General features: G+C 41.6%; 1 protein-coding gene across 4 annotated transcripts in view; it reads right to left on the minus strand.

Moving 5' to 3' along the window:
- Window positions 1-3,598: 3,598 nt before the first annotated feature.
- The window catches only part of LOC138046687 (E3 ubiquitin-protein ligase ubr3-like), a 59,301-nt gene continuing 50,399 nt past the window's right edge, over window positions 3,599-12,500 (minus strand). For 3 of the 4 annotated variants that reach the window (XM_068893295.1, XM_068893282.1, XM_068893301.1), the window contains 9 exons: window positions 12,016-12,065; window positions 10,951-11,031; window positions 9,916-10,017; window positions 9,230-9,355; window positions 7,677-7,874; window positions 7,512-7,579; window positions 6,291-6,444; window positions 5,320-5,459; window positions 3,599-4,073 (listed from right to left, as the gene is read on the minus strand). In XM_068893295.1, coding sequence (XP_068749396.1) covers window positions 3,956-4,073; window positions 5,320-5,459; window positions 6,291-6,444; window positions 7,512-7,579; window positions 7,677-7,874; window positions 9,230-9,355; window positions 9,916-10,017; window positions 10,951-11,031; window positions 12,016-12,065 — 1,037 coding nt within the window. In that variant the 3' untranslated portion in view covers window positions 3,599-3,955. The remainder of the gene's footprint in view (window positions 4,074-5,319; window positions 5,460-6,290; window positions 6,445-7,511; window positions 7,580-7,676; window positions 7,875-9,229; window positions 9,356-9,915; window positions 10,018-10,950; window positions 11,032-12,015; window positions 12,066-12,500) is intronic. The other variant, XM_068893288.1, reaches the window with a different exon arrangement.

A 12,500-nucleotide genomic window follows, 5' to 3' on the forward strand; every position in this document is an offset into this window, starting at 1 on the left:
CCTCAGTGCTATAAAAGGGAAACTTTAAAGACAAACATATTGACATGAACCAATCAGAACCCTAGATTCCGCTAAGCACGGGAAATACTTGTGACCAACTCATTTTGGCCGATACCGCGGCCATCTTGGATTCCATTGTTTTGAGGGACACATCATGAGCTAGATCCCCAGCACGGTTCGAATGCATACATATTGCGAGTATAAATTAAGTTCATGCTTTATGATTTTAAAACCAGTTTAATATTCGACTTATTTATGTCAACGTTTTAATTAGGTCTGAGAAAGAGAAAATGTAAAATTATTCTGGTTGAAAACATAAAAACAAAATCTCAAGTTGTATCCGCCCTATTTTATACCCACAAGAAAAACGAATTTGACCCAGTGCAGCCCAGATCATGATCCAGAGCCTACAACTGCAATAGTAAGTCTATGTAACGGCATTTCCACAGATCAAGTTATTAAATAAGATTGACCATTCGAATACCATGGGTAACAACTCTTTAGTTGTAAAGGTCAGGCCCCAGTTGTTTAAAGGTGGATAACGCTACCCACCGAATAAATCAATATCCAGCGGATAAACACTAGCAAACCCAATTGAGTTATCCAGTGATTTATCCAGTGGATAGCGCTATCCACCCTTCAGACAACTGAGCCCTGGTTTCGTAGGAAAATCAAGCTAAAAATAACTTAGCCTGATTCTCAGACGGTCCAAGGTCGCTCGTGTCAAGCACTAAAGAAAGGGAGTAGAATGCGTGACACAAGCGACCTGTGGACCGACTGAGAATCAGGCTAAAAATAACTCGGTACGTAAAAACGATGTTCCACAAATACAATGAAGTCGTTCGTTCCCAGTAATGGGTTCGTGCCCAGATATATCCGTCAAAATAACAGAATCCTAGAGCTCTGTTAATTTAAAGTGTTACTACGACCGAAAAAACAATTTTTATCTTTCTTTGGATTTCAAAACTATGTTAACTAAATAGTAACTGATCGAAATTATAAGCCTTGATCTCAAAAAGACACCTGTTTTGTTTTAACTGGAATTTTCCTGTGTAATGGTCCGCCATTACTACCTCAATAGTTTAAGAATGCAATGCGTGTGTACGCGGCTGAATGGGCCCTTTGCAGGATAGTGATCACATGGTACAAATCCGCCATACTGGGACGCAAATTGCCCACTGGGACATCTAAAACAAAGAAAATTTAGATGAACTAGCCTTTGTTTTAGATTTCCCAGTGCGCAATTTGCGTCCCAGTATGGCGGATTTGTACCATGTGATCACTATCCTGCAAAGGGCCCATTAATAGCAGCACGGGGTTTCGGGCTTTCAGACTTTTCAACCCGTGTTTTGCATATGATCAGCTGCGTTTATACGCTGAAATTTTAAGCCAGAGAGTAAATGACGTCACTTTTCCCTGGGGTCCAATCGGTCAGTTTGGAAAGTGCGTAATGGTGGATCGTGAAATCCTAAACTTACTCTCAAAGTAGAGCCTTTGGATAAACATCAAACCTTAAAATTTTGCCAGTCAATTGGTGAGCAATCACAATTTTAAAATCTGAATTTTTGATCATAGTAGCACTTTAAATGCTTCTGATTGGTGGCGAAGTTTGCACATGTGCTGTTTCAGCCAGTAACAAAACACAGTATCATGGATACAATTTACCATTTTCGCGTAAAAATCGCGCCACATCGAGCGCTACTCACCTTCAAGCAACTCAAACCGCACTCCACAAGAACCCAAACCACAATCGTGGTTGTCATAACAAGACAAACAGACGCGATTAATATCGTAGAGGAAAGATCAATTATTGGCAGAAATATCTCTACTGATTCCATCTTGACACTCGGTCGGGGCAAATGCCGTCTAAAAATCTGGGGAAATTTGCATCGCTAAAATTACGTCCACGAAGTTTCCAGTGTCGTCATCAATTGATTCCTTACGTCATTTTTGGAATTTGTTTTCGATAACGATACTGAAGATGACAAAGACAGCCAAGCTAAGGCAAAATATTTCTTTGGTTAGCTGTTGACTTGGGAAGAATTTTAATTTTAAGAAAAAAATAATTCACGTCCAATGTATCTTACTAGAATCTATTTGTGTTAAGCCTCGCTTGATCTCTCGCGCGCGACATTTCAGTGTCATGCCCAGGGTCTCTCTTCTTTCCCACTCGCTTGGGAATTGGGAAGGGAAGAGAGATCCTGGGCACCGGCGATGAAATTTTATCTTTAAGACCTCAATCTGAAACAGATTCTCACTTGAAACATGGGTTAACCCATCAGAAAGTTTAAAATTAAGTTACCGAGTTCTATGATATCCAAGCCCATTTACTTTCGAACAAATACAGATGACACAATTTGCAAATTAATATTTGATAGATTTAATTAATGTCCGAACGCAACTTTACAGCAAAAGGCATTACGTCATAAGCTTATGTTCAATACCCCCTGGACATTTTGTAACATTATTTTATGAAAACAGCGCGCAATTTTCGCTTTAAGTGAGAGAAACCAAAGGCAACAATTTGAATCTGAGAAGTTAAAAGCAAGAAACCGAGTCAGTCAGAAAGAGTAGTAGTATACACGCGTATTCCACGCTAAGAGTGAGAGAATGTGGGCGATATTCACGAAAAATATATTTTAAGCGCTTCAAGCGTGGGAACACGCAAGCCCCAAAACAGGTTTAGTTACTAGTCCTGATTAGTGGCATGATTTGAGAAGCCGATAATGTAAACACGAACAAGCGCCATGAAAGGAGTGGTACCTTAGCAACGTAAGATCACTTGTCAATCAGCCTTGATCGCATTGCACCTTTGCATCTTCTTGTAAAGACGATGGATCGCCATCTTGGATAACTAGCTACGCTCCGATGAATTTGAACATATCTAGAAGACGGAGCACCTCCTCTCATAATACAGTCGTTTTAAAAAACTAGTTAAAATTGCTTTGAAAAAGCACCACTTCCTTCATTTCTTCTCGACAGTCATTGTCGGTTCTTTAAATCTCTGAAAATATAATGCTTTCAGCTCTGACCCCGTTCTGCCATCCTGTCAGTGTTAACCCTCATAACTATAGTGTTGCAGACATTAAAAGCGCATGGTTTTGTGTCATCGTGCAGTGTTCGTCAGTTTGAAGCTTCAAATATGATGCAAATCTAATACAGCCAAGTTATAAAATAAGCCGAACAGATTTACATTTGTAAACTCCAATTTTCAATTAGTGTATTCTCATTAAGTCGAACACTGGGCTAAGAGGTCCATATAAAATTGTCCAAATCTCTCCCTCTCTTTGTTAGCGACCGCGGACACCATTTTAAAGTCGTGGGGCTAAAAAAAAAGTATGGGAAAGATCCCCAAGCATACAGGGTCACTGTTCCTTCATTTAGTATGCAATAAAATGTCCTCTGGAGCCCTGAAAACGCAACCAAGGCGAGCCCGACCCCCCCCCCCCCCCTCCACATTTCCGCGGTCCCTATTTCCATTTTCAAACTTTTTTCAGTGTGTTGTCAAGTCTCTTGCAAACAAGTTGGGACACGACTGAAGAATCCCACTTTTTGTTGAACTCTTGCACAACTTCTTTTTTCAAGGGCCATATAAATAGTGTTAATAATTATTTAACTTTCTCAAATGCATCCAAAGGCTCTCTAAATTTGTCATTTGTACCATGTGCTTGGAAACATTTCCGAATCCTCGGTTCTTGAGGTTTCGTCGTCACTCAAAATGTACGAGCTTCAAGTACTGAAGATAACCTTTACGGATTTGACACACCAATTCCTTTTCTCTAACACCAGATGCTTCCTCCAAGTGAACGCTAAAACAAATAAGGTACGACACTGACCGGAAACTGGTGTAACTGGAAGCTGAAAGTAAGTATGTCGAAAACATTCCACAAAAAGCAAACGTTTCGTCAATTCTCCAAATCGCAAGTCCCACGGAAAATTTTGGCATTTGGTAGCTCTATAGAGTGTTCATATGGCGTTTCCATCTCTTGCACATATGATCGAAACTGTGAGTTAACCATTGTTCTTGAAGTCTGTCGAATCGTTCTTGGCTCAAAAATAAGGGCTTCCCACGTCTGCGAACAAAACAAAATATACCTAATCGCCTTTTTTTCATGGTTCGAGTTACCCTAACAGTTTATGTGCCGAATTGTCTGAGACCAGGAGAGTACGAATTCTGTTGCATTAAGGTTGTAAGCTGGCTAATTGTGGTCTGCCAATAACCTTAATACAAGGGATTGATTGATTGAAGCAGGCCTTTATCGTTAAAAGTGCTTGTGAAATTAATTACTAATTCATGATTTGACAGGCAAAAGAAACGCAGTATTCTGCGTCCCCTTTCTCGAAAGTCCCGTCAGCCTTTCGGGCAGACAAGCAAATTGTGAAACTATAACCCGCGTACTTTAGAACGCTGGTCTTACAACAGATGATGACCCAAACGAAAACCTGAATTGCAAAGCTCCATGCCAGGAAATGGCCTCAGTTTGGAGATACCAAGCGATTTATGATCCTCGAGTTTCGGGACTTTCGAGAAACGACCCCCAGGTCCAGATCTCGAAACAGTTTAGATGTTACCAAGGTAAGAGCAAGAATTCAAGAGACAGCGGAACTGTGCCTATGTCCGTGATTGAACATGGCATGACCATATTTGAAAGGTAAAAATACTCAGTATTGTGATATATCTAGACTTTAACTCAACAAAACGAGCACTGTGATTGGTTGATTCTTGGTCACGTATCACTTGGTCCTTATCAAATACAAATGTATCCCGACCAAGATACAATTCCGCAGTTGTTGCCTGCGCCGGATGTTTTGCTGCGATTGTTGAAGGGAAAGTCCAAATATATAACAAAGTACTTTATGTCTCAGTGCCCCCTCGGGAAACATCAGGGACTCTCGGGAAAACAATACTCACTGTGGTCCCTCGGGACCATACATTAAGTGTATATTGTAATCAAAACTTATGATACCAAAATTGATTCGATAGGGAGTACAGTAACGTGTTAAAGAAAAGCTATAGTTATCTGAAAGACAGTCTGAACATCGAGAATCACGTATCTTAAATACCTTAAATACAGAATAGCCATTACTTAATTTGGACACAAAACAGTCATACCATATCTCAGATTAGATCAGCTTATACCCGCTTGCAAATAGGATACAATATTAGCGGGGATTTGCAGTGGTTCGCCTCCTGCTTATATCGCCTACCACTTTACTTTTGAACTCTACATGGCTGCAGTTACGTACACATTACACGTACAAAGAAAAGCATGCGCATACCAAAGAAATTGACTTGCTTGTCACTTCCACGTAACTCACCTTAGATCCCGGTCCTCTTCGCCAAAACTATCGAGGTAAACGGACCCCCAGATACAGACGCGCTCAGCCCGGATTATGATAATGACCGAGGAGAGTACTATTAGGAAAATTCCAGTCCCTCTTCCACACTCAAGGGCATGCTGTCAGAAAGATCAAAACGGTTGCTACATGGCGTGAGATATACGCGTTTGTGGTATGCACAACGTGAGATTCTGCGAGCCGCAGTAAATCATTACAAAACTCGACGAGGCAATAGAGTTAGCGGAGGGTTAGTTTAGGCTATTTACTGTTCCTCGCATTTTGTTCACGCTTGAAGTGTATTGTTAATGATACCTCTATTTGTCACATGCTATAGAATTAAATCTGGATGCAAAAACAGCGCAAATATGTCTTCCAACAACGGCTGTGACGAGAATAAGGTGAAAAACTTAGTTTTGTGTGTATAAAGTAACAAACGATCTTACTAGAGTTTTACTCAATTAATTTAAACATGGTGTCACCAGAACAATTTATGAAAGCCAACCATTTCGAGTTGGCGCTTAGACCTAATCACTAGAGATCAGTGCCTAACCCAGTAGTTATTCACTGCCTAAACAGAGTGTTGTTTATCTGCCAAAGCGGGTTAACACTCAGGTTGCCACGAAACGTCACCAAGCGTTACACCTGTATATGGTTCACGACGTTTCTCACCTTATTCTGGCCATAACCCTCTAACAACTTCGTTGCCCGCGCGAAAGACTGTGATCTAGAAGAAACACAGCCATCTTTGATTATGTTGTCTGAACTGTTTTGTGGCGGCTCCAGGGGAGAAGCGGGCGCATTCCCCTTCTTTTTTGGGTCATCTTAAACCCGGCTTGCCGAATTACCCTTTAAGAGACAGGGGTGGCAAACTTGACATTCCACAGCCACACATGAGATTCTGAATTCACTAAATCAACGGAACTTCTGGCCAATCTACTCACGTACCATACCTGTATGCACTCGTAATTTGGCGTGCCACCTGTTGCATCCACGCAACACGTTCCCTGGAGGCACGTGAATTTACCGCAGACCAAGCACACCGCAGGGTCATCTGGAGCTGAGTCGCATTTGACGCACTTCCGCTTTCGGTAATGCTGAATTAAACTGTCAATCAACAACGAACACATGGAGAGATGAGCGGTGAACCACAATTAATTACTAGGCCTACTTTTCATTCCAGTTGGCAACGCAACCATTCCTGTTTGCATGTATCAGGCTTGAAGGCTGTAAAAGGTCATACGTCTCTTTTTAATTTTATTCTAAATAAATGTTTGTTGAAATTGCACCCATTGAAAACTCGGAAAAAATTCCGAGTTCCAGATGGGATTTGAACCCACAACCCTCCGTGATCAAGTGGATGCTCTAACCACTGAGCTTCACATATGTATATATATCATACTCGCGTTCGCTCACTTAGGTGGTTGGTTTGACGCATCTCAGATATGCTTAACGGTGACTGGGCGATGCAGTTAAGAGCTATGCTGTCAGTCGTTATTTGACTGCATGATGCAGTTCTAGTCAAAGACCCACATTTCACCCTTGCTCACCAGAGTCTCCAGTAGCTCAATGGCTTGAGCATGGGATTTGAAACCACGACCCTCCGTGATCTAGTACGATCACGGAGAGTCGTGGTTTCAAATCCCATATGAGGCTATGCCGGTTTTTTTCCCCAAGTTGCCAATGGATGCAATTATATATCATTCTCACATTTCTTCTAAATAAGCCACTATTAAGGGGTATGTGTCACCGCAGTGCAATTCATTTTGTGCCGTTTTACCAGGTACTCGCAGCTACTCACTACACAACTTAACGTTAACGCAGAAATTAATTTTAAACAACATAAATCAAAGCTTCGTGACAAAAATGTCTATAGAGCATACCTAATCTAAGTTACAAACAACAAAGATAAACTTTAAAAAGCCGTGATTCAAAACAGTTTTCAAAAATCCCAATTGCCATCCATTCTAATCTCTTTCAACTTTGCTCAAACCTGTCTCCTTTTGTATTTATCGTTTCATTCAAACCTTCCTCCGTGTCTGAAGTAGTAATTTTTACGTATCGCTTGATTTGGTTGCCAATTCTCAATCACTGAATTTTGCTAAATCTCGCAACACAGCCCCCTTAACCCAGCTAGCCTTTCATGCAACACAATTCATTGAGGATTAGCTTACCTATCATATCGCTCAGGTAAACGGAGAAGTTTTGGTGAAGGCCATTGGCGCAAGTTTGGAAGGAGTTCCTAACAATAAAAGAGATCTCTCTTGTTTAAATTCAATGGCTTGCTTTACTGGTGGATTGAGAAAACGTCGTCTCTAAACCAGTGTTACGACAATTACCTTCGTTAAAGTGATTTTCTTTTGCATAGCAGATATCAACAGAGCTTCGCACCACTGTCTCACGGTCGCTAATGGTTTGGACCAAGGCCACTGCAAACAGCTGACGCAGGAAAAAGACTCGGTACTAGAAATGGACGGATCGTGGGGCGCACATAAGCCCAGCGTTGAGGCCAAAACACGAAATTCGGCATCAGGCTCCTAAAGTAAAAAATGCAGTCTTCTTTGTCAGGGACGGTTAACTCAGTTTTCAAGCGTTTTTTTTTGTGCGTTGCATTTTCACCGAGAGGGACCATGACACGTAACGATGATAAATTTTTGGCCGACTTCGTGAAATAAAATCAAACGCTGATTCTCCACGAGAGGAGGATCACCGTTTTGCAAGATGTCACTTCAGTTTCTTTGAGCACTGTGAGAGGTCTGTTCAACAACAAATCATGGTTTTCGACAAAATCCACTCGCTCTCGATTTATATTACTCTTGGATCTTAAAATCCTCTTCTCTCCTCTTAACATGGTACCAGTCAAGCAAGCCCTACTCACTTTACATTCCTAATTATCGTACATTCCACGAAATGAAGTGCGTGCCACTTAACCTAGCGTAATGTCAAAAAGCAGACTCAAACGACCGTTAAACGCAAAGAAATACAACCTTTCGGATCAGAGTAAACGACCAACAAATTCAAGCCACCTGTACCGCGCCCTGTGTTCGATTTGAACCCAGGCGACATTGGTGGGAGGCGGGTGCCGTGACTATTAGTGACCAACCTGGCCCCAGCAAAGCAGAAACAAGCTAATAAATTCATTGTGACACAAAGTGAAGCCCTCTTATTTTCGAGAGAGAAACTCCACTTCAAAATTGCCTGTCGAGCATGTGCCAGAGTCATATGTGACTTAAGGACGGTGCGTACTAATTAAAGATATTTTTGCCCCGGTGTGTGATTATGCAGGAAATGTAGATCGTAGCAAGTTTTATTGAAATCCAAAAAGAAAATTGGGGGTAACCACGCATTTTTCAAAGATAATTGATGAATAATATTTACAAAAAACTTTAAAATAATACCAAGCAATGTATGGCGTTCTTTCTCTAATTGAAGCTTAATTATCTCTCAAAAATGCATGGCTAGCCCCAATTTTCTTTTTGGATACCAAGAGTACTTACTAAGATCTACTTTCTCCGGATAGTTTTAAACCGCGCAAAAATATCGCTGTATTAGTAAGCATCACCGATAGGAAATCCGAGTATCTCGAGATGCGCAGAACGTATGCGCATTAAAAATAGTAGGCACCGTCCTTAAGTCACATGACAAGCGGTTCATCTCCGACTCACGCGAGTCAGCAGACGATTCCAATAGCCATGTAAAACCTGTTTGAAAAACCGGATTTTTTCCATCCACGATCGTTGCGAGCCAACAGAAAGAAGGATCTGCTAACTCCATTCACACTGGAATATTCGTAGTGCAAAGGCAAACGCAAGCACAGAGCGTACACAACAGACAAAATAACATGATTGGTCTTTAGTATACCTTCGCCACTTACATTCCACTTGTCGCTCACCTTAACTTGTGGCACGTCCACATCATAGCAGAGAGAAGACATGGTACAAGCTGAACGGAGGAATGTGAGACACGAATCTTGCAACGACCGCTCAACAGTGTGAGGTGACCATACTGTCTGCGATATCTACAAAGGGGAAGAAAACAAGACGCCGCGAAAATGATTCATCAAGTGGTTTCGTTCACTGCTCTTTGACTGTACACGAAGACAACAAACAAAATATAAACTCAGCCACCTTAAGGTTGGTTTTCACTAACGATGAGTCGCAGTCGGGTCATAAGAGCGCTTATGACCAAGGGAAAATCAACGATCGGAGTCGTAAGCGGAGTCATAAGCTCGACGGAATCGGAGTCGGAAGAATCAGAACGTTCCCATTTTCTTCCGACTCCGCTTATGACTCCGTCGCTTATGATCCTGTCAAAAATAGATTGTCGGAGTCGGAAGCAGAGGCGGAAGAACCAACCAATCACAAAGATTGGAATTGACCATTGTGATTGGTTCATTCTTTCTCTTCTGCTTCCGACTCCGACAATGCAGTCATCAGCGAATAGGAATCGGTGTTCTGCTTCCGACTCCGACAGTTTGATTTTCCCTAGATCGTATCGCTCTGCGCTTGTGATTACGACTCCGACTCCGACTCCGTCGCTAATGAAAACCAGCCTTTACTGGCTGAGGTGGTCACTTACCCCCGCAGTGTGATGATCCTCTTTGAACAAGGTGCTGTTACCAAGCAAACGACAAACATATCCCAGCAGCAAATCAGCTGAAAAGTCGACCTGCAACTTTTCCTAGTAATATCAACAGCAAAGAGTAGCGAATAAGTATTGAAGGTTGATTTTTACCAGCCACGCAAGCGCAAGCGAGAAACGCAAAGCCAGAAGCGCTTTGATCCGAGTCATCAGTGCCCATCGCTGCTTCTGCTTATTTTACGGTCGCAGGATGTACCAGTAATACAACAATCCATCTACTCAACGAGCAGGAAACTTCAAGTTGGTTCAAATTCTGAAAATCAGTCGTTTTGACTTGCCTTTTCCAATTCATTGATGAACCAAGAAACCGGTACTGAATAATAAATTTGCAACACAGCTGCTTCTGAAAATCTGATCCCGATAAGTCAGAAAATCTTTGAGGACTAACGTTGATTTAGGGTTCACACTTCAGCCAGGTTGACAATTAGACATGAACAGATTCTACACTTGAAGAATACTGAATGTTAGTTACAAAGTTATTGCTCAAGACCCATGATTCAAGTTGTTTGAGGACTGCTTCGAAAAGTTTAAATTTTACAAAGAATTTAAGGGCTTATTAGCGCTCAGTTTTGTCAGCCGATAATTTTCCCATCCTTCTTTTCAAATTACGGTCCGATGCTTAGAAAAATGGAAAAAAGTCTCAACTCTTTTTGTCCATACCTCGGTTGTTCAAAAGGTGGATAACGCTATCCACCCTTCGAAAACCTGGGGCCAGGACTGTAGCCACAGTGCATTTCAAGTAAATGCTCTGTTTTTTTCTTTTTTGCCTCCTTAGCGATGACAGTATTTAAGCAATCACTCAGCGTCGAAAGTACAGACAGGGCAAGTAGAGGCAACTTAGCGGCGATATGAACTTGGAAATCATTCCTCTTTTTCCTCATATATCTCATCGACAGGTTCTGTTATGGCATGAGCTCCGTACTGAAAGAAATGAGAAGCCAGGTGCGGTTTATTTATGGGTTCTACACTCACTTGTGATGCTGCCTTTTTCCCCAGTTCTTGCCACGAAAGTTTTTCGTCACCAACAAACTTGCTGCACGTGTCCACTAAAGACTACAGTAAAGACAACAGCAAAGACCAGTATCAATGACGTAATCTACTGTTACTGTGCCAACCGGCCTCTAATTGGCTGCCAAAACAAAGGGTTATTTTGTTCCAGTGGATGGGAATTTAAATAACAAAAAGAACCTTTGTGGCCAGGTATCTTCCTTATAATGAGATAGCTTAGGAAGGACATCCACTCTGGACTCTTAATTAAGCAGTCAATGCTTCGTAACCTTGCAAAAGGTAGGCTACAAATAAGGGACCGAGAACTTCATCTCAAAATAAAAGTTCTTGTTATTGATGTTATATATAGGCACTACCTGTGCCACTTACCATTGAATAAAACTTGCAAGAGCGGCGAATAAACGGAAAATGTATGTTGAGATTTGAAATCATCGCCGTTGACTCTCAAATGAAGCTTTGGCAGGTCCCACTATTGTTACACGATTCTTGCCTACGACTTTCCGGCCCACGCAACTAGCAGTACGTTATGACTTCCGACCATTTACACACGCACTACTCACGAGCGTCTGTCGTAAGGGTGCTAAGTCTGATTTACACGACACGATTTGTGATGAAGTCCTGAAGTAAGCTAGTCGAATGACAAAGTCATAAGCAAACATCGTAACGTCTAAATCGCCCTTAATAAATCAGTGTTAATTTTTATCGCGAAAATATCGTTGACATCACACAAGAATCTAATTGGCTGCTGAGAAAAAGAGTTCTGTTATTCGAGTGCACAACACATTTGAACAAAAATGTCCGTAAACAGCAGTTACCCATTTCCATCAAAAACGGAAGTGTTTGAGTTGACGTTTTTTTTAGGTTACCATAAATGCAGATTTTTATCGTTGCTCGAGGACAGGAGTTCAAGAGAATGTTGGGGAGAGAAGCACGGCGACACTCCGTGACACTTCCCAAAATCGGGGTGCACATAATCACACATCTGGTCACCATTAGGATTAAAATTGACCTCCCTTTGTCTAGCCTCACCTGAACAAAAACCAAGTTGAAAACTAGTTGAACAAGGCACTTGAAGTCGCCTAAAAAAAGACAAATGAGCATGTAAAAATGTAGCGTTACTTTGACAAGCTTACCTAGGTTAAGTCTTTTCAAAGCGATATAAACAAACCGACGACGACGTATTACCGATAAACGTAAGTACAACGATATCCACTTGTTGCATAAGCACATTTTCCATCAAATTTTCCACAAGAAAAAGGAAGTGAAAAGAGCATTCGCCGTTTAGAGCAGTTTTCCGAACACCGTCAAAAGCAATTACGCGATTGCAATTGCTACGCTTAGCGATTGGTTTAAAAATCTCGCGCCAGTTTATCAACCAATGAGAAAAAAAACACCTAAACCAATCGCGACTTGCACGAGCAGTTTTTCCCGCGCTTTAAGCAAGTTACACGGAATTGCTACGAACTTGGATTGGTTCATTGCGCTGTGTGCACCTGCTGTAAATGGTCGACGTA

This window comes from Montipora capricornis, chromosome 1 (assembly GCF_036669925.1).
Source record: "Montipora capricornis isolate CH-2021 chromosome 1, ASM3666992v2, whole genome shotgun sequence".
Lineage (NCBI taxonomy): Eukaryota > Metazoa > Cnidaria > Anthozoa > Scleractinia > Acroporidae > Montipora > Montipora capricornis.